Source organism: Carica papaya, chromosome 1 (genome assembly GCF_054855325.1).
Source record: "Carica papaya isolate Zhongbai chromosome 1, ASM5485532v1, whole genome shotgun sequence".
Lineage (NCBI taxonomy): Eukaryota > Viridiplantae > Streptophyta > Magnoliopsida > Brassicales > Caricaceae > Carica > Carica papaya.
Genome location: NC_142309.1, coordinates 7,265,489 through 7,288,390, shown reverse-complemented (window position 1 = coordinate 7,288,390; position 22,902 = coordinate 7,265,489). Strand labels below are relative to the sequence as shown.

At 38.8% G+C, this 22,902-nt stretch overlaps 1 protein-coding gene across 2 annotated transcripts; it reads left to right on the top strand.

Annotated features, from left to right (window-relative positions):
• Window positions 1–781: 781 nt before the first annotated feature.
• EMB2726 (elongation factor Ts family protein) lies at window positions 782–7,035 on the top strand. 2 transcript variants are annotated; one of them, XM_088217412.1, is made up of 5 exons: window positions 782–939; window positions 2,145–3,857; window positions 4,418–4,675; window positions 4,858–5,566; window positions 6,154–7,035. In XM_088217412.1, exons 2-5 carry the CDS (start codon window positions 2,207–2,209, stop codon window positions 6,791–6,793), a joined length of 3,258 nt encoding a protein of 1,085 aa, XP_088073538.1. In that variant the 5' UTR covers window positions 782–939; window positions 2,145–2,206; the 3' UTR covers window positions 6,794–7,035. The 2 variants fall into 2 exon arrangements, with proteins under 2 accessions (XP_088073538.1, XP_088073530.1); XM_088217404.1 differs by having other exon boundaries at window positions 2,145–3,863.
• The last annotated feature ends 15,867 nt before the right edge of the window (window positions 7,036–22,902 follow it).

Sequence of the window (22,902 nt, the reverse complement as noted above, 5' to 3'; positions counted from 1 at the left end):
GGTAAATAAAGTATGACCTATTAGGATTAGATCGATATGATTATCTTTATAGGATGAGGTATGTGCTAATTCCTTATTCAATGAAATTTGTTAAATTTATGGTGTTATTTTATGAATCAAAAATTTCGATCATATAAGTTCTTAGAAACTTATTAGTTGAAAATAATTCTCAAACAATCTTCAAATATATATATATATATATATATAATATGCTTACATAAATGGTTTTGAATACTAATGGAAGATGTTTTATAATTTTCTTCATGCTTTAGTTCATTTTTATTTTTTTAGATTTTTAAAAAATTATAATATCATGACATAGATTTTATCTAGTTGGATTTTTCATTTGTGTAATAGTCTTACTTTTTTTTGGAGTCTCCTATTTTCCTAACTTCAATAATATAATGGTTGTTTATTGGTATAATCAATAAATCCACCGATTTTTCTTCCAAAAAAAATAAATTAATTAAATAAGACCACTTCACTTTGGCCTAAAAATAAATAACTTTTTACAATTAGTTTCATCTCATTATAACATATTTTTTTTTGTTTTAATTCTAAATCCATCAATTAAAAATTATTTAATTAAATGTCCTCTTTGTTACATGTTTATTTTTATATATATATTGTTATACTAAAAATATTAAAAGTTTTAATTAAAATTAAAAATTTTAGCTAAAAATAAAATGAAATGGGAAATTTGTAGAGTTACAGTTTTGTCCGATTATATGGGCAGTATGGTAAAATGGTTAATACGAACCTCGCCGTTTGTTTTCTATCCAGTCACCCATTCCCTCTATCCATTATCTGACCCTCCCGCCACACGGTTCACACACAGCTCTCTACTCTCTTTCGTCCTCCTCCTCGACTGCACCCAGCAGCTCTCTATGTCCGTTCACTCGCCACTCACGGCAAGCTAAGTACTGAAACTGAGTTGAGGTACTTTCATTTCTTTATATTCCATATATTAGCAAAGTTGCAATGGCTGGTTTTTTTGGTATCATTTTGGTGAGATGAGAAAATTTTTGGAGATGAAAATGCGTGAATTGAGCTCTTTGAACTTCGAAACGAGCGGGATTCGGAAAACCAGAGTCCAACTTCATTGTTCTATCCTGCATAATGTAACACAATCAGGATTGATTGAATTAACTTTTTCAATGAGAGAAAACTTAGAGCTATGGTATTGTTTAAATTTGCTTTCTCTTCAGTTTCCGCTATCAAAGGAAATTGAAACTGATCACTAAGTCCTATTGTTGCTGGAATGAAATGGAGAATTGGAAGTTTCTTTCTTGCTAAATTTTATGATCCTGGAGTTGGAGTAGAGAAATAAATAAATAAAACCTAGGAGTGGAGTCCTTATCTCTTGTCAATTTTAATAGTTTGCCGTAATTATTAAATAGATGGTGATTCTTTAAAAGTATATTTCAGCAACAAAAGCTTAAGATTGATAAAAATCGAAACTGAACTTTTTTTTTTTTCTTTTTTCATTTCACTCATAGCAAGAATTCGTTATCCTTACTTAGTATCAGTGCTCCAAAACTATTCTTTTTTAGCAGTTGACTAGCATCAGCATGAATAGATTCTATCGTTCTTGGCAATATCTAGTTAATGTCCCAGAGTTTGCTTGTCTTATAAGTACTTGGGAACTCTGGCCTGCTTGGTAATTTAATATTTCATCCTTAAAATAAATATGTTGTCTAAATACAATGTCTGTCAGGTGTTTTGTAGCAGTGAAAGAACATGCTAGCATAGAATAAATTATGGTGCTCTAAAAAGGAAAAGTATATGACTCAATATGTAACATATTCTTTTTCCTGTCCATTATTGTTCTATATGCTTATAAGTCAGCGATAATTCCGTTACAGTGTATTAGGTCTAGTGCTAGTGTTGCCTGTGTTTTTGTGCCCCTCTAATGGAATATGAAGGCAATTTCTGGTGCAAAGTTTTATCATAAAACTGCTACCTTATTAATGTTGTGTGTTAATAACATTTTACTTGTTGAACCAAATGACCATATCTTGCTGTAAGATATAACCAAAAAAAGACATTAGGTATGATGGTTCAATTTTAATTTTTACCCAAATATTCTGTAACCTGTTTCAGTCTCATGCAAAGTTTACATTTGTGTTTTAAACTCTCTTCAGGTGAAGATAGGAACGGCAAGCCAATTTAGGTGCTGATTATGTTTTAAAATTTTCAAGTCAACATGACACCTGTGATCCCATGTTCCATAAGCAGTGTTCCCCTCATTCCTGGAGTAACCTTTACTATCAAGAACACTTATTTGACGAGATGCAATTTTTCAAACAAACCTAGAAAGCATGAAGCATCCTCACATAGATTTTCTCTACCTCTTTCAACTTCCCTTAGATTGTTTCCACAATACAGAAGATGGTGTCCCTTAGACCAAAGATATGGAGCCAATTTATTATCAGCCACAGGTACTGATTTAGCTGTTGAGGAACCTGATTCACCTGTGGCAGATGAGGATTCTAGTGGAACCTTGGAAAATCCATCAAATGCAGCCGAAACAAGTGAGAAATCCTCTACCAACTCAGATGCTAGTCCGACAACAACTCAATCGAAGCGAACAAGACCAGGTAGGAAAAGTGAAATGCCACCTGTTAAGAATGAGGAACTAGTTGTTGGTGCAACTTATACTGGGAAAGTTCGATCAATCCAGCCATTTGGTGCTTTTGTTGATTTTGGAGCTTTCACAGATGGGCTGGTACATGTTTCCAGGTTGAGCAATAGCTTTGTAAAAGATGTTAGAAGTGTGGTTTCCATTGGACAGGAGGTGAAGGTAAGATTAGTTGAAGTGAACATGGAGACTGGGCGTATATCACTTACCATGCGTGAGAGTGATGATTCCAGCAAGGTCCAACAGCGGAAAGACGGTCCTGCTAATAGCGATAAGCAAAGGCCTACAAGAAGGAACACTTCAAAGTCCAGTCAGAGAAGGGAGGAGGTAAAAAGCTCCAAGTTTGTCAAGGGGCAGGACCTAGAGGGGACAGTGAAAAATTTAACCAGATCTGGTGCTTTTATATCCCTGCCCGAAGGGGAGGAAGGATTCCTGCCTGCATCAGAGGAGTCTGATGATGGACTTGGAAGCATGATGGGAGGTTCTTCACTGCAAGTTGGACAAGAAGTCAGTGTCCGAGTGCTACGCATCACTAGGGGACAAGTAACATTGACAATGAAGAAAGGAGAAGGTGACGAGAAATTTGATGCACAGTTTAGCCAGGGGGTTGTCCATGCTGCTACAAATCCCTTTTTGTTGGCCTTCCGGAAGAACGAGGACGTTGCTGCTTTTCTGGATGAGAGGGAGAAGGTGGCCAGAAAACCAGCAGACACAAGCACTTCAGGAGAAGCTGATGCTGGCACCAGTACTCCTGAAGTGAAGGACCAACCATTGACCATCAACGAGCAAGTGGTTGGTGAATCGTCTGCTGTGGATGAAATCGTAGAAGAAGATGAAGCTTCTTCAGAGGAGATAGATGCTGCCATCCAAACCATGGAGAAAGAGACAGAGGAGAATTCAGAAACTTCAGTTGCTGATGTGAATCTATCTACTGAGAATCAGTTAGTAGAGGTAGTAGAAGGTGATGGATTGCCCGATTCATCCCAAGGAACAGATAGCCAGGTTCTCTCTGCAGAAACTCCTAAAAGCAATGAACTTACAGAAAATCAAGTTGATGATATTGTAGTAAAAGATGAGGTGCAAGTAGAGACAGGTACTACAGATGATAAAACTATTCCTGAGGCACGGGTTGAAGAAGAAGTAGGAGCTATCTCAGACAAAAATGAGAATGTTACCAGTTCAGTGGTCCAATCAGATATTGCTTCTTCACAGGAAGGTAAAGGTGCATGGAGATAAGCTTTTTAATATTTCTGTATCTGTTTAAAACTTCCATAGTATCGCAAAAAGAAAAAATCATATCGAAAAGTTAAACTAATTTATGCAAGTAAACATAAAAGCCGAGAGTTTCTTGTCCAGAGTATATTTATATATTCATGTGCAGAGAAGAAATTAACGAAAGCAGGTTAATTCCCAATGTTTGTAGGCAAATGGGCTATTTCCCGCAATTTGGTTCCTAAAGTAAATTGTAAAAGAAACTCCACTTTTTAATTGAAGATAGTGCCATACTAAGAGCCACACTCTGGAAAATAGAAATAAATCCTTTTTCTTCTTACTTGAATTAACTACAACGGAGTTTGTTCTTAAAGTGTTGTGTCTATATGCATGTTTTTGCTGAGGCTTATGTCCACCTTTTTCACTTTTGATATGATTCATGTTTTGCTTTCTCTTTCCAGGGCATGAGATACAAGTGAGGGATAATTTGATGGACAATGTCTTATATTTGTTTATTAAGATCATTCTATCTTATCTTAATTGTTCATCTTGTGCCTGGTGTAGTGACAAGTGATGGAATATCTGATCCATCTCCAGACTCGGCTGATGATCAACTTTCACCTTCAGAAAGTCAGGTGGTTGAAGAAGCTGCAGAGACTCAAAATAACAATATTGAGGACAAAGCAGAGGCACAAACATTAGTTGCCAACAGTGAAATGAGTGAAATTCCTGCTTCTGGGGTTGAAGAGGTGGAATCTTCCTCTGGGAAAAATGGCAGCATTACCAATTCAAATGGTTCTTCCCCCAGTGAGGCAACAAAAGGTTTATACTTCGTCCATTTTGGCTATTCATCTTGCTTATTTATGCTTTAAAGTCCAAAAAAAGCTTGGAAGCTCACAGAGCTTTCTTCTGTAGCCATTCATTTCCATCCATCTCATACTACTAGAACTTTGGTTGCCTGCTATCTCTTATTTTATTTTTATTTCATATATGAAATATGTCAGCTATATCACCAGCTCTTGTAAAGCAACTTCGTGAAGAGACAGGAGCAGGAATGATGGAGTGCAAGAAAGCTCTGACTGAGACTGGGGGAGACATCACTAAAGCTCAGGAGTTCCTACGAAAGAAAGGGTTAGCAAGTGCAGAAAAGAAAGCCAGTAGGGTCACAGCTGAAGGAAGAATAGGTTCTTACATACATGATAGCAGGATCGGTGTTCTGGTTGAGGTGAACTGTGAGACAGATTTTGTTTCCCGAGGTGACATTTTTAAGGCGCTGGTAGATGATTTAGCCATGCAAGTGGCTGCTTGCCCACAGGTGAAATATCTTGTAACAGAAGATATTCCTGAAGAGATTGTAAACAAGGAAAAGGAGATAGAGATACAGAAAGAAGATCTTTTGTCAAAACCAGAGCAGATTCGATCAAAGATTGTTGAAGGACGGATCAGGAAGAGGCTGGAGGAGCTAGCATTGCTTGAGCAGCCATATATTAAGGATGATAAGGTGGTGGTGAAGGATTGGGTGAAGCAGACAATTGCAACCATTGGAGAAAATATAAAAGTGAAGAGATTTGTCCGCTACAACCTTGGAGAAGGTCTGGAAAAGAAAAGCCAAGATTTTGCTGCTGAGGTGGCTGCCCAGACTGCACAAAGAGCAGTTCCTACATCAGAGAAAAAGCCAACTGCTGTGGTGGAAGACAAAGAAATTGTTGAGAAGTAAGCAACTGCATTTTGGACTTCTTAGATGAAATATTCTGTGATTATTAATTCACTGCCATTATTAAATAACATGGATGGTATGGAATTAAATGACATCAGATGCTGCATAAGCATTATTGTTATAACTAGAGTTGCATTATATACCACTTGGGGAAATAAGTAATGATTACGGTAATACAATGCATAAACTTTCTAAGGAATATAACGCATCAAATGCATGGAACATTGTCAATGATGGTTCCTTCAGAAAAGAAAATTAGAACATTGTCGGTAATGCCCCTTGAGCTTTTTCGCATAATAATTTTGCTATCAAATGTTCAGATCTGTAAAATTAGATGAAAACTCTTGCACGTATGTAAACTCAAGCTTTTCTGAGTGCCTATAATTGTTTTAGCTTATTTACTCCCTGTTCTATAAATGCACTTGTTGTTTTCTTTCATGTGCATTTTCTTCGTTTGTGTTCGAGTGACATTTTTTATTAATGGAGTATGGACATGTTGAAATTCTTGTTACAATAAACCCAGTCTTTATTTTCCCCCTTTAAAACCTTGCTAGTGTTAAATGTGGCCAACACTCTATTGCAGGGAACCAACAGTAGCAATCTCTGCTGCACTCGTTAAACAGCTCCGGGAGGAAACAGGAGCAGGGATGATGGACTGCAAGAAAGCTTTATCGGAAACTGGAGGGGACATTGAGAAGGCACAAGAGTACCTCAGGAAGAAGGGTCTTTCAACTGCTGATAAGAAATCCAGCCGGATTGCTGCTGAAGGCAGAATTGGGTCCTACATTCATGACTCCCGCATTGGAGTACTAATTGAAGTCAACTGCGAGACTGATTTTGTGGGTAGAAGTGAAAAGTTCAAGGAGTTGGTGGATGATCTAGCAATGCAAGTTGTGGCCTGTCCACAGGTGAATTTTGTGTCCATAGAAGAAATTCCAGAGAGCATCGTGACAAAGGAAAAGGAGCTCGAGATGCAGCGTGAGGATATTTTATCAAAACCGGAGAACATAAGAGAAAAAATTGTTGAGGGGCGAGTCTCAAAGAGGCTCGGGGAGCTTGCACTTTTAGAGCAGCCGTTTATCAAGAACGATAGTCTCTTAGTGAAAGATATGGTCAAGCAAATTGTTGCTGCTCTTGGAGAGAACATAAAAGTCAGGAGGTTTGTTAAGTTCACTCTTGGAGAGACAACTGAGACTCCAAAAACCGAAGAAGCCAAAGCATGAGAGATATACTTCCAACTCACCCAAAAGATAAAAACCTCCACAGCATGTTAGTGATTAAGGAGATTTGAAATGTGAGTAAAACTAATTATGGATATGTTAGATCTGAGAAACGAGCATTTTGGAATTTTTTAATTGTGATTACGAGGATATCTGATTCTTTTTGCGGTGGTTAAAACAAGTTTTCAAAATGTAGTAGACAATGCTGTTCACATTAAATTCCATAAAAGCTGATTTTGATTTTAGAGGATAAAGATTTTGATTCTGAATTGTGAATTAGATATGGTTGTAGGATAAATTTACTTTCGGAATGAGATGTTGAAACATATTATAATATCTGGCCTGAGTTCTTTACTTCTGCATTCAATCATATTTCATGTAGCGAACTTATATATCTCGCTAAAATAACAAGATTGATGAGTGGTGAGAAGACCCACCTTTGTAGCATCGCTGACGATCTCGTATATGTTCTTTTAAAGATCTCATTAGCTATATGTGTATATATATATATACACACACACACACATTAATGATCTCACATTGATTCTTCTATCAAGAGGACAGTCTGTACTGCAAATAATATATCGGCATGTTAATTACAATTTAATTTATGTCCTGCACTGTAACGGTCCTGGAATTTTAAAGAGAAATGTATATATAAGAAAAATTTTGAGTGCGGAAGCGGAATAAAAATTTTGATTAATATCTGTTACACAATAATTCAAACGTACTAAACGTATGAAAGAATAAACTAAATAAAGTATATATTATAGATGAATGTTATAAATAAAATTATGAAATTTTTAGACATCTACTCGCTGTTTTCCTGCGAGACGGGCTTGGGAACCAAGTTTTCCTGATCTGAAATGGTTAAGTAAGGAATGAGCTACACTAACCTAATAAAGACATCACACTATCTCACTGTCACATAAGTAAATGTTGGTAGAAAACAAAAACGACCAATGAAACATAATTTATAACAAACTCATTTATCAATAATAAAAACCTTTACTGTCAACTTATCTCGATGAGATTCATGAAAACAACTTATGAGAAACAATAACATCATAAATATCATAAGATCATACACACTCTGTAACATAACACATATCATACTTTTGTATTTCAATCATCAGGCAACAAATTTTCTCTGTTATCAACCTACTAGTATCTATAGGGATCCATAGAGGGTCTCCGCTAATTTCAGGGTCATCCCCATACCCCGTCCGGTATGGGCGCCAAAACCATAAACCTCAATACCCCGTCCGGTATGAGGGTGAAACGGGTCGTCCCCATAACCCGTCTGGTATGGGCGCCAAAACACATAAAGTCTCCATACCCCGTCCGATATGAGAGACCACGTTCCCGGTAGGGTTCCTTATGGACCCGATCCGTCCACCATCTCCCAGAATATCTAGTTAGGCTATCGACATTATCCATTTATCAATTCACATACCTTTTTTCATTTTTCTTAATCTCAATTATCCAATCAAACGTAAACCCGTAATGGACACAAAATAAGGCAACACAACATCGGGTTTACAATAATTCAAAACATAATAAATGAAACTGTGATTCATACATACGAAACTATAGAATAAACACATCAGGCACTATACTACATTCAAAACTGTAAAATAAATTAAACAACACCTGACCGAAAAATACATCAGATTCGGCCTCCATTAACAACCTTAATTAATTATACATATCTATTAATTCATAACATACCATTTTATCATTTATTAACCTTTAATGTCGTAATAGGAAATAGGGTGAGAGATTCTTACCTGTTTCGGAGTCTGAAATCGGGTTCTTACTACGCCTAAAGGCAGTTCCTAGATTCCCTGAATTTTTTTCCAGAAACTGAAATACACTTCCGGTACCTACACATGTCCCCAAAAAATTCCAAATCAGACCCAAGGCCTTTTCGGCCAATTTCGAAATTCCGGCACGGCGGCTCCGCCGTGCTCCGGCGATGGTGCCGTCGCCCGCGGTGGCGATCCGCCTCAGGTTGGCCGTTTTTAGTCGAATTCGGCCAAACTTGCATTGGTTCCTGTGATAAAACACCTCTAGGGTCCTCAGTGGGCCAAAAAATTATAGAAAATCGAGACTTACCAGCGGCGGGGCTCTCGGGTGCGACGGCTCCTCCGACGTGAGTTGTGATTTGGTGTTTTACTCTTGTCAACCTGTAGAGAAAATGACGGTGGTCACGGTGGTATAAAAATTACATCGAACGGGAACCGAAAAGGGCCTCATCGGAGGTAAAAATTGAAAAAATCAGCGGCGGCACCGCTGTGCTTCGACAATGTTTTTCGGCCAATTAGCCGGTGGTTTGGCTTCGATTTGGCCACAGGTGGATTCAGCATCAAAAACCGAGCCAATGGGAGAAATTTTACCTCGTTTGGCGGCCAGAAAGTGCTCCGATGCGGCGGCAGGTGGCGGCGGCCGGTTCCTCTGGTAGCTGAGTTGTCTTCTCCGGTGAGGGCTCTGGCGACTAGGGTTTGGAGTTGGGTGTGAGTGAGGTTATTTATAACATTCTCCTTTTAATCTGAGCCATTTATCATGATTTAATTTGGGCCGTCCGATCGCGATTAAATTGAGAATGAATCTGGACCGTCCATCACGATACGATCTGGGCCGTCCGTGCGTGATTCAATCTGGGCCGTCCGCACGCGCTCTTGATCTGGGCCGTCCGTGCGCGAGGGAATGGATCTGGGCCATCCGATCGCGTGCACGCGGATCGCCCATGTGGCTTCGTCCCGCATGGCTCCCCACGTCAACGTCCCTGCCACGCGGCATGTCCTAGTTGGCCAGGGGCTGCTGACATGGTTGCTGACATGGCACTATTTTTTTAAAATTGCGTTTTGACCCCCAATTTTCGATTTTCTTTTCAAAAATACTCCTACAATCTAAATTTTCACCTTTTTTTTCTCAAAATCAATTTCAATTAAATCCCAAAAATAATTTTTATCCCATTTTATTATTATTATTATTATTATTTATATTAAATTAAATTAAAATCTTATAAATTAATTATTAAAATAAAATAAAATAAAATAAAATTTCAATAAAAATTAAAATAAAATAAAATAAAATAAAAATTTTAGGAGTTGCATGCACTTTTTCTGGCGACAAGGGTTAATTGTATTTTAATAAAAACAAAAATTTATTTAGACAATTAATGAAATTTTTTATTAAAAAATTCTAATATTAGTAAATTTTTTCACCAAACAATTGGTAATTTAAAATAAATATTGCCTTTTTTCCCTATCAACTTTTGTTAAAACTTAATTTTAAAAAAAAAAACAAAAATACATGTATTCTAAAAATTAGATGATTTATACACATATTATGCATCTATTATTAACACATCTTCTAATAAAGACAAAGCGCAACATTTAGTTTGAGAGTTAGTATAACTTTTACTATACAATTTTAATTTTAGTAGACGGTTAATACATTTGTGATACTCAAAATATTTAATTATACAATTATTACACGTTAATTTAATTTGATTAGAACTTCTAGTTATGTTGAACAAATTTTATTTACAGTTTTAGTTTCTATACATATTTTTTTGGTTAGAGAGTAAAGTAGAAACTTGCATTTTTAGTTTGGTTTAGATTTTATTGAACAGTTGTACTTTTCAAATCTTTGACTTGATCGTGATTAAACCTTAATCCAAATAACCTATGATTTACCTAATATTAATATAGATAAATTATAATAAATCAGTTTTAGTGTATATAAAATTTATTTACATAATTGATATAAGTTGATTTATTTTTAAAATTAAAAAATTAGAAATGAGTTATTTTTAATTTAATTTAGCTAATTTAAGATTTAAATTATTTTATTTACCCAATTAAAATCGTAGTTAACAAATAAGTTAAAATTTCTAGTATTATACATATATATATATATATATATTAGAAAATGTGCCAAAGCGCAACTAAAATAAACGAAAAACAATTCCACACAAAACAATATAACCCATATAAACTAGCAATTTTCAATCTCAATGAAACGACTTTCCAGTCTGTTTAACACCTCTAATCCTAAATTTAGGGTTGTAATTTTGGCTAATTTTGATTCATTGTACATGGATTTATCATAACCTTCATTCATTGAATTTGTGTTTATAGTTGTAACGCTCAATAATTTTTAATTTTTTTTTATTATTATTATTAAAAAATAAAAATAACAATAATTGTAAAATTAGGTAAAAATATTATTTGGATTTAATTGAAATTGATTTTGGGAAAAATTGGTGAAAATTAGGATTCTATGGGTATTTTTGAAAAGAAAATCAGAAACCGGGGGTCAAAATACAATTTAAAAAAATTGTGCCCCGTCAGCGCCACGTCAGCAGCCACGTCAGCGGCCCAAGTCAGCAGCCCTGGCCAACCAGGACTTGCCGCGTGGCAAGACCACGTCGACCCGGGAACAGGCCACGTTGGCGATCCGCGTGCGCGCGATCGGACGGCCCAGATGCGTCCCCGCGCGCACGAACGGCCCAGATTAAGCGTGCGCACGGACAGCCTAGATGCAAACGCACGGACGGCCCAGATGCACGTGCATGGACGACCCAGATTCAATTGCGCACGGACGGTTCAGATTTAATCCAAATGAACGGCTGTGATCAAAAGGCAAAAGGGTATAAATAGAACCCCCACACCTGACCACAAAAACCCTAGCCGCCTGCCCTCGCCAGAGAAGACGAACCAGACGCCGGAGGAGCCGGCTGTCACCACCCGCCGCCGCACCGAGGAGTTTTTCGACCGCCGATCGAGGTAAATTTCATACCCCCAGCTCGTTTTTCAACGCTGAGTTCCCCTGTGGCCAAATCGGAGCTAAAATCCCGGCCAAACGGCCGAAAAATACGATCGAAACCCAGCGGCGCCGCCGCGCCCCTCCTCGATTTTTGCCTCCGATGAGGTCCTTTCCGGCCTCCGTTTGATACAATTTTTATATCACCGTGATCACCATTCTTTTCTCTACAGGTTGATCGGAGCCAAATCACCAAAACCCGAACCTCACCAGAGAGCCGCCGCACCCGAGAGCACCGCCGCCGGTAAGCTTCGGTTTTTCGTAATTTTTTGGCCCCCCGAGGGCCCTAGGGTTATTTTATCGCAGGGACCGATGCAAGTGTAGCCGAAAACGGCCAACCCGAGGCGAATCACCGCCGTGCCGGAATTGTGATATTGGCCAAAAGGGTCTCTGGGTCTAATTTGGGATTTTTTGGGACACGTGCAGGTACCAGTAGTGCGTTTCAGTTCCCCGGGAAAAATTCAGGAAAAATTAGGGACAGCCTGTAGGCGCACTATAGATCCGTATTCGGACCCCGAAACAAGTAAGGACCTCTCACCCTATTTCCTATCACGGTATTAAAGTTCAATAAATGATAAAACGGTATTTCATGAATCAACAGATGTGTGAAATTGTTTAAGGTCGCTAATGGAGTCCGAGTCTGGTGTGTTTGTCTGTTAGCTGTTGTTTGACCTATTTTACGGTTTTAAATGCAGTATGAGATCTGATATTTTCATTTCATAGTTTCGTTTGCATATATCACTATTTTATTGATTATAGGTTGAATGACTGAAAACCCGATATTGTATGTTGTCTTGTTTGACATAAATTACTGGTTTGCTTGTTTGTGTGTGAATTGATGATGCTGACTGAGGAAAAGGAGAATGAGAGATTATGTAAATTGATAATTGTATACTGTGGTCAGCCTGACTAGATATCCTAGGAGATTGTAGACAGACCGGGTCCGTAGGGAACCCTACCGGGATTCTGGTCTCTCATACCGGACAGGGTATGAAGACCTTATGTGTTTTGGCGCCCATACCGGACGGGGTATGGGGACGGCTCTGGAATCTGATTACAAGTGTTAAGAGTTCACTGGTAGCGGGACCCCTATGGATCCTCATGGATACTAGTAGGCTGGTAAATGAAGAAAAATATATTGTGTAATGATTAAATTGCAAACGTGTGATAAGTATTATGTTATACAGCTCATATAATTTCATGATAATGATAATGTTACTGTCTTCGTATATTGTTTTATGAATTTCACTGAGGTAAGTGGATAGTAAAGATTTTTATGTTAATAAACGAGTTTATTGTAAATTATGCTCCATTTGTCTTTTTGTGTTTTCTACCCACCTTTACCTCCGTGACGGTGAGATATTGTGATGTCTTTATTGGGCTGGTGTAGCTCATTCCTTATTTAATCATTTCAGATCAGGAAGACATTATTCCCGAGCCCGTTCAGCAAGAAGATGGCGAAGGGGACGCCTGAAGACTCCGTAGTTATATTTATACATTTTATTTACGAGTTTCTCTTTTAGTTAGTTTGTTCTTTTATACTTTGAGCACGTTTTTGGTTTTAGTGTAAGGGATGTTAATCAAATTTTTATTCCGCTTCCGCATTTGACATTTTTAATACACATATTTCATTTCAAAATTTCGGGGCCGTTACAATAGTCTATTGGATTTATCATCAATTTCCATACATTGTATTTTCTTAAGGCCACTCCAAGTATTCACAAATTGCAAACAAAAGAGTCTAATACGTTTAAATCAAAATTAAAATTAAACTTTTTCTTGTATATATATACATACACACACACACACACAAGTGAATGAAAAGATAAACGAAGAAAACTCCCTACAAATGCAAGTATTTGAAATCGGCAGCCAAATGAAAAGATAAAAAAAAATGAAAAAAGAAAGAGAAGGAAAATGGAGAAATATTAGGGCATTACAGGCAGCAAAAACATGAGATGAAAGTTATATGCTGCAAAGCAGATCCCTATTTTTCATTCTTGCACTTTTAAGATTAGGCAAATCGATCATGCAATTTGCTCACCGTGCCTCACTAACTGTGCATTGTCTTCTTCCTCTTCTTCTCCCTCTACATTTATTTAAACCAAAATAAGAAAAACCAGAGACTGGATTTTTACCTTGTGAGCCGACGAAGAAAAGTTTGGGGAAGTCTTGTGGTTTATATACACTTGAAATTAGGGCATTTCACCTAATAATTTTCGGTCTACAATAATTTCTTACGGTCTACTGTCGATTTCACCCTGCCGCCCATGTGACAGGCCCACTTCCTAATTTATATTACCCTTTCCACGTACAAAATAGAAAAATAAAATATCCATTTTTATTTAAATATAAATATAGAAATATTTTTTATTTTTATTTTTTATGTTATAAAATATAATAATGATTTAACAAAATAAAATCAAAATGTATTTTTGTTATTATATTTAAGTTAAGGGAATATTTTTGTAATTTATAATACAAATTACAATGATTTTTATGGTAAAATAGTGAAATATAAAATCATTATATTTTTTATTAAACGTTAGGTGGTATGAATTTTTTCTGTATTCACAAAAAAACATTAAAATATCGCCACGTAATTATATCATATTGACTATTAATAATTAATTTTTAAGATACAAAAAATTAAAAGCACGTGTTAGTCAAAAATGTCGACTCCCTCCATAAATTGATTTACTAAAAGATAATTATTTAACTTTATAAATAATAAAGTTAAATTTTCTTTTTCTTTTTTTTTTCCAAATAATGAAGTAAATTATAAAACTCTACCAAAATAGTTTTTTAAAAAAAGTTATTATAGATGGAAAATATGTATAATTATGGGGGGAAAAAAAAGGAGAAAATAAACTATTTATAACTAAAACACAAATTATATGGATTAATTTTAATTTAAATAATATTTTATCTTTAATTAAATTAAATTTATATTTATTTTTTAAAAATTATAAAATTAATTATAATTTATCTTTTAACATATTTAATTTATTTTATTTTTATTATTTTAAAAAAATTTAATTTAGATGTAAGTTTATCTAATTGTTAATTTTAAAATTATTAAATTCAATAAAAAGTTAAATTTTATTTATTTAAAAAGATCAGGACAATAATATCATTATTTATCCTACATCCACAAATCATCTTCATCCACCGCTGATCATTTAATTATTACATTCTTCATCTGCCAATTTTTAATCTATCAGTTAACTAATTATTTATCTTTATCTTGTTGGTATATTTGTTAATTTTGATGAATGACAACACTTAATTTTATTTTTATTTTTTTTAATATTTGCTGTACAAGTATTTGAACATCAAGTGTGGCAAAGGACAGAAGAATGAGGAAAGAGATTTGATGATCTATAAGGAAAATGACATAAAAGAAAGAAAAAAAGAAAACAAACAAACATAGAACCAAGTAGCAAAGATAAATTACCATAATAAATAGTACATTCAAAATATTGATTCAAATAATTGTTTGAAGTATAAATAAATTATTTATAAAATCCCTTTTAACAAATGTGTATTTTTTTTTCTCATGTGTTTTATGTGAGACTTCATTTTAAAAAATAAATCATGGAGAACATCCAAAATTGAAAGGGAATTTTTTTAAAATAAATTTTATTTTTTTACGAGGTAAGAAAACATGTGTAACGCCCTATTTTTTTTTTTTTAGTGTCAAATAGTTCAATGGCTAAATACTAAAATGTCATTCCAAATCAGTCACACATATAGAAAAGAAACTACCACAATCTATTGTTCAGTGTCAAATATAAACCTTCAACCATAAATGTGATATTACAGTGAAACACAATCTCATATATTCCCAGCAGATACACAACCTACACTACTACTAACCTTTTATACACTTAATTCTACTAGTAGAAATCCTCGCACTGTTGCTCTATACATTAGGCTCGAAAACCAGCAACTCCAATCCCGACTCCATCCCTACTTTATATGTGAATAATAAATAGTAAGCATATATAACTCAGTACAGTAAAAATTAAGTTACAAGTATCATATACAAACTAATTTAAAACCCTATTTTTATATGTTTTCCCTTTCCGTAGCCTAAGTCATACTTTCTTACAACCATTTAACTACACAGGATTAATACTTATCCCCTGGTATTTTAAGTGTTACTCATGCTAGGTGTGACCGTCCTCCAACATCACCCCCTCGACCCGAGCTAGGCCACTCAACCGTACAAATATTCGCATCCGTCACCAGTATCGACGACCATCAATGAACCTTCTATCTCTCGACCCCTAACAGGCCACACACACACACCAATAATATTTTCTCCCGTCACCAATATCGGCGACCCAACACCTTATCTGTCGGAGACCCCCCAACTATCACCACTATCGACGATCAACTTACTCTTTCTAGATAGCGACAACCAATATCGGCATCCCCCAGCGCAACCATCTCAATGACAATTTCATCTCGTTCTTACTCAAATTGCCCAGTAAACTCGCATACTTGATTTTTTCCCTTACTGGTATACCATTCTAAACCATTCATGTAACGCCCCATTTTTTTTTTCTTTTCACGTTGGACGTAATTAACAAAGCAACCAATTGCATAACCAATCGGTCATGCACAAGGAAACACTATCACAATCCCTTATTCAATGATCAAGATAAACCTACAATCATGTACAAGTCATCGCACACAATACAACCATACTCAATATATATGCTACTATCAATTTTACACATTTCATTTGGTCAAAAGAAACTAGAATTTTTATCCTGTTACTCTACATACTAGGTTCGAAAGCCAACAACTTTGATCTGAACTCCGTCCCTACATCATTTGTAAAGAGAAAAAAGTGAGTTCATTTAACCCAGCACAGTAAAACTAAAAATACAGGTGTGAAATGCAACAATATAAACCCTATGCCTCTACCAACAGTTCACTACTGAACCCTAGTTTCTCCCCCCTGTACCTACAACCCCACCTACCCAAGGTTTCCGTTCCCCGACGGCACCCCAGACGTGCCAGTGATACCATCCACCGCCAAGGTCGACGGCCATTAACCACCTATCGACCCCTATTGGGCCACGCACGCACACTATTTTTTATTCATTTTCGTCACCAACATCGGCGACCATCACTCCTCTACCGACCCTTATCGAGCCACACACACACACTCTAATCATTCTCTTCCGTCACCACCATCGACAACCATTAGCCATCTCTCGACCTATACCAGGCCACTCATACACACTCTGATCATTCTCTCCTGTCACCACCATCGGCGACCATTAGCCATCTCTCGACCTATACCAGGCCACTCATACACACTCTGATCATTTTTTCCCGTCACCGATATCGGCGACCACTAGCCATTTCTCGACCTATATCAGGCCACTCAAACACACTCTGATCATTCTCTCCCGTGACAATATCGGCGACCACTAGCCATCTCTCGACCCATATCAGGCCACACACGCACACCATTTTCATTCACTTGCGTCACCTACGTCGGCGAACATCGTCCACTTATCGACCCCTATCGGGCCACACACACACACACTATTCATTCACTCCCACTACCCCTCTTCGTCCACTACCTGCGACATGCCCTATATGCCCCTACTCACGCCGTCTTTCCCCCGGCACCTCGAACTCTACTCACGCGGCCCACATTTTCTCTCTCTTTTCTCCCCCCCCCTCCCCCCGGTCCTGCTCTCTCCCAAAGCTCCAACTACCCCACTCCACTCCCTCAAGCACCTCACTCACCCTGCGGATCCTTCCCTTCCCCAACGTTCACTCACTACCTCTCCCTATCTCTCTCTCGGACCACATCTTCCCGCCACCACATCTTTCTATCTCCTCCCGCATTACTCACTCCACCCGTTCCCTCTCCCACAGCTCATTAACCTCACACCTCTTCCTCTCTCCGCCCGCGTTGCTCACACAACCCGCTCACTCTCACACAGTTCACACACATCTTCCTCTCCTCCCCTGCGTTGCTCACACAACACGTTCCCTCTCACACTGCTCATTAACCTCACACATATTCCTCTCTCCTCCCGCGTTGCTCACACAACACGTTCCCTCTCACACCGCTCATTAACCTCACACATCTTCCTCTCTCCTCCCGCATTGCTCACACAACCCGCTCCCTCTCACACAGTTCACGCACATTTTCCTCTCTTCCGATCTCCACTCACTCCACACTCCTATCTCTCTCTCGGCCTTCGCCCGTACTGTCACGTTCTCTCTCTTTCCTCCCGCGATTCTCACGCGGCCAACTTCCTTTCCCCCGCTTTATTGCACACACTCACCCTACACGGCCTCCTCCGTACACCGCTACTTCCGTAAGCCGTCATCACGCACGCCATACATCCAAACATTTCAAACTCAAATCAACACATGTATTTGAAATTTGTTACCGTACCTCCCATTTCCATCTCCCTTCTTTCGGCCGATCGGGCTATCACCGTCCGCGGTCTCCTCTTCTCTCTGCTCCGCTTCCTTTCTCTCTCCTTCTGGAACCTTCCGTCCTCTCCTCTTTCTCTTTCCCGCTCCCCTTCTTCCTCCGTTCTTTTTTCCTTTTTTTTCTTCTTTTTCTTTCTTCTTTCATTCCTTTGCAACGGCCCCAGAAATTTAAAATGAAATATGTCTATTAAAAATGTCAATGCGGAAGCGAAGTCAAAATTCGATTAACATCCCTTACACTGAAACCAGAAAAATGTGCTCAAAATATAAAAGATCAAACTAACTAAAAGAGAAATTCGAAAGTAAGCTATGAATATGACTTTGGAGTCTTTAGGCGTCCCCTTCGTCGTCTTCTTGCGGAACGGGCTCGGGAACAATGTCTTCCTGATCTGAAATAATTAAATAAGGAATGAGCTACACTAGCCCAGTAAGGACATCACGATATCTCACTGTCACGGAGGTAAAGGTGGGTAGAAAACACAAAAAGACCAATGGAGCATAATTTACAATAAACTCATTTATCAGTAATAAAACCTTTTACCTTTACCATTCACTTACCTCGGTGAAATTCATAAAACAATATACGAAAGCAATAACATTATCATCATCATGAAATCATATAAACTGTGTAACATAATACTTATCACGCCTTTGCAAATCAATCATTTCACAATTACTTTTCCTCATTCACCAGCCTACTAGTATCCATGGGGATCCATAGGGGTCCCGCTACCCGTTACCCTTAATACTTGTAATCAGATTCCAGGGCCGTCCCCATACCCCGTCCAGTATGGGCGCAAAAACTGTAAACCTCAATACCCCGTCCGGTATGAGGGTGAAACGGGCCGTCCCCATACCCCGTCCGGTATGGGCGCCAAAACACATACGATCTCCATACCCCGTTCGGTATGAGAGACCGCATTCCCGGTAGAGTCCCCTACGGACCCAGTCCGTCCACCATCTCCCAGGATATCTAGTCAGGCTGACCACATTACACAATTATCAATCTATACAATCTTCCATTCTTCTTTTCCTCAATCAGCATCACTAATTCGCATTTAAATAAGCAAAACAGTAATTCATGCTAAACAGACAACATACAGCATCGGTATTTCAGTCATTCAACCAATAATCAATAAAACAGTAAAATATGCACACGAAACTATAAAATGAAAACATCAGACCTCATACTGCATTTAAAACTGTAAAACAGGCCAAATCACAGTTAACCGACAAACACACTAGACTCGGGCTCCATTAGCGACCTTAAGCAATTTTCACACATTCGTTGATTCATGAAATACCGTTTTATCATTTATTGAACTTTAATACCGTGATAGGAGATAGGGTGAGGGGTCCTTACTCGTTTAGGGGTCCGAACACGGCTTCACAGTGCGCCTACAAGCTGTCCCCAATTTTTCCTGAATTTTTCCCGGGAAACTGAAACGCACTACTGGTACCTGCACGTGTTCCAAAAAATCCCAAATTAGGTCCAGGGCCCCTTTCGGCCAATATCGCAACTCCGGCACGGCGGCTCCGCCGTGCTCCGGCGACGGCGCCGCCGCATGCGGCGGCGATTCGCCTCGGGTTGGCCGTTTTCGGCCGAATTCGGCCACACTCGCATTGGTTTCTGTGAATAAACAAACCTACGGCCCTCGGGGGGCCAAAAAATTACAGAAAACCGAAGCTTACCGGCGGCGGTGCTCTCGGATGCGGCGGCTCTCCGGCGAGGTTCGTCTTTTGGTGATTCGGCTCCGGTCAACCTGTAGAGAAAAGAATGGTGATCACGGTGATATAAAAATTGCATCAAACGGAGGCCGGGAAGGGCCTCATCGGAGGCAAAAATCGAGGAGGGGCGCGGCGGCGCCGCTGGCTTTCGGCCGTGTTTTTCGGCCGTTTGGCTGGGATTTTGGCTCCGATTTGGCCACAGGAGAAATCAGCGTGGAAAAACGAGTCGGGGGTATGAAATTTACCTAGATCAGCGGTCAGAAATCTCCCCGGTGCGGCGGCGGCTGGCTTCTGGTTCGTCTTCTCCGGCGAGGGCAGGCGGCTAGGGTTTTGGGGTCTGGTGTGGGGGTTCTATTTATACCCTTTTGCCTTTTGATCTCAACCGTTCATTTTGTTTTAATCTGGGCCATCCGTGCGATTGCATCTGGGCCGTCCGTGCGCGCGATTGATCTGGGCCGTCCGATCGCGCGCACGCGGATCGCCAACGTGGCCCGTCCCTGGTCAACGTGGTTTTGCCACGTGGCAGGTCCTGGTTGGCTAGGACTGCTGACTGGGTCTGCTGACGTGGCTGCTGACGTGGCGCGCGGGTTTTTTTTTTTTTTTTTTCCTCTTTCCGGGCATTACATCCTTCCCCTGCCCCCTATTTATATCACCCCAATTTTTTTCTCAAAACGGTGTCGTTTTCCCCCTTGCAGAACGACATCATTTTTTTCCTTTTCAAAACGACGTCGTTTTCTCTCCTCTGCAAAACGATGTCGTTTTCCCTTCTTTAAAACGGCGTCGTTTCCCTCCCCTCTTTTTTTTTAACTTTTCTTTTTCCCCAGTTATTACAGTTCATACACCACAATATTGTCCTGAGGCTCTTCTATACTTTTAACATGTGTACAGGACCTACACACGTCTCTCCATATGACATACACTCACACTTAGCATTCATACACCAGTACACCCCAACACCTAATGCTCACTTACCAAATTCCTAAATTTACAGCAGCTATACCAACCTATATGCACATGCAACTCACACCCGCACATAACACATCCACACCAATACACCTCTATTCTAATCCCTCACACCCACCCACTACAGGCCTCTCTTTCCCACTCCCTAATTTCCAAAATACACACACTCCACCCCTCAATGCCTACCTTCTCTGTTAGCACTCAACACACTCTCTATCCCTGCCTTCACTCCTCCCAAATAGCCTCGGCTTCCCATCCTTTCCTACTAGACGTATCAACTTTCACAGCACCCTACCTTTCCTATCCTCCTCTGCTAGCTCCCCTTTACTACTCTCGTAGACCTATTATGTCCCTAACCGCTCCTCTCTCCACACCTTTCTTATCTCCCTTCACTTACCTTATTCCGTGCGCTTTTGTCCGTCGTCAATCACACCTATTCACCTCATCTCCCTACAAACTCCCTTACACATTTTTTATCACAAAATTCCTCTCTCTCACGAAACTCTCACTCACCGAACTCCTCATTCTCTCTCCTCCCGCGGCCTCCACCATGTACCTCTACTCACCTTTCATTTTCACACTTCCCGTCTATTTCCACCCGCCTATTCCACGTATCACAGTTTTCTACTCCATTTCCTAATTGATGCCTATATTTTCCCAAACCCACGGTCACAATTCCACATTCATCCTAAGCATACACTTGAAACTTAAAATTTATCGTACCTCCCATCTCCATCTTTCTTTATGCACTCCCATAGCTCGCACCATCACTGTCTTCCTTCTCCTGCTCTCTCTCTTCTCGTTCCTCCCCGCTCTGGCTCCTCTCTCTCTCTCGAACTTTCTCCTCATCTCAGTTTTTCCCCTTTTCTCTCGAACCTTCTCTTCCCCCGACTCCTCTTTTCTATTTTTTTTTCTTTTTCTTCTCCTATTTATATCCCATCTACCCCTCATCCTGCCCGTCTATCTCACCTCATCCCAGCCGTCCACTCCCTATTCTCTATACGACACCGTTTCCTCCTCATCTTCTCCAAACGACGCTGTTTCCTCCTCCTCTTCTCCAAACAGCACTGTTTCCTCCTCTCCCCAACTACATAATTATGTTCCTACTTTATAATTATTACCATATACATATATATATACATTAAAAAAAATTTAATCCAATATTCAATTACTACAACATGTCATACAATATTATTATACCATACGAAAAACTCCATCACACTATTTTACAAATTAAAAAGTGTTTAAATATATATTTTTACACACGACAGTATTTAAAAAAATATGATGTGATGAAGTACGTGTCGAGAAGTATTCATTCAATATAATGTAATAAAATACAAATGTATATTTAAAATATGTGGTCAAATTCTATAATGCTCTTCATCACATAATAACCAAAACTGTTATTTTATAAGACATGATTATTTTGGTCACTTAATGCCTATAACCAGACCTCCCTATGTAACAGCCCCGGAAATATTAAAATGAAATGAGTATTTAAATATATCAAATGCGGAAGCGAGATCAAAATTTCAGTTAACATCCCTTACACGAAAACCAAAAACGTACTTAAAATATAAAAGGTTAAACTAACTAAAAGAGAAACTCGAAAACAAAGCTATGAGTATGACTACAGAGTCTCTAGGCATCCCTTTCGTCGTCCTCCTGCGGAACGGGCTCGGGAACCATGTCTTCCTGATCTGAAATGGTTAAATAAGGAGTGAGCTACACTAGCCCAGTAAGAACATCACGATATCTCACCGTCACGGAGGTAAAGGTGGGTAGAAAACACAAAAAGACCAATGGAGCATAATTTACAACAAACTCGTTTATTAACATAAAAACCTTTACCATCCACTTACCTCGGTGGAATTTATGAAAACAATATAAGAAAACAATAACATTGTCATAATCATGGAATAATATAAGCTGTAAAACATAACACTTATCACGCCTCTTGTAATTCAATCATTATATAACATATCATTTTCTCATTTACCAACCTACTAGTATCCGTGGGGGTTCATAGGGGTCCCGCTACCCGTTAACCTTTAACATTCATAATCAGTTTCCAGGGCCGTCCCCATACCCCGTCCGGTATGGGCGCC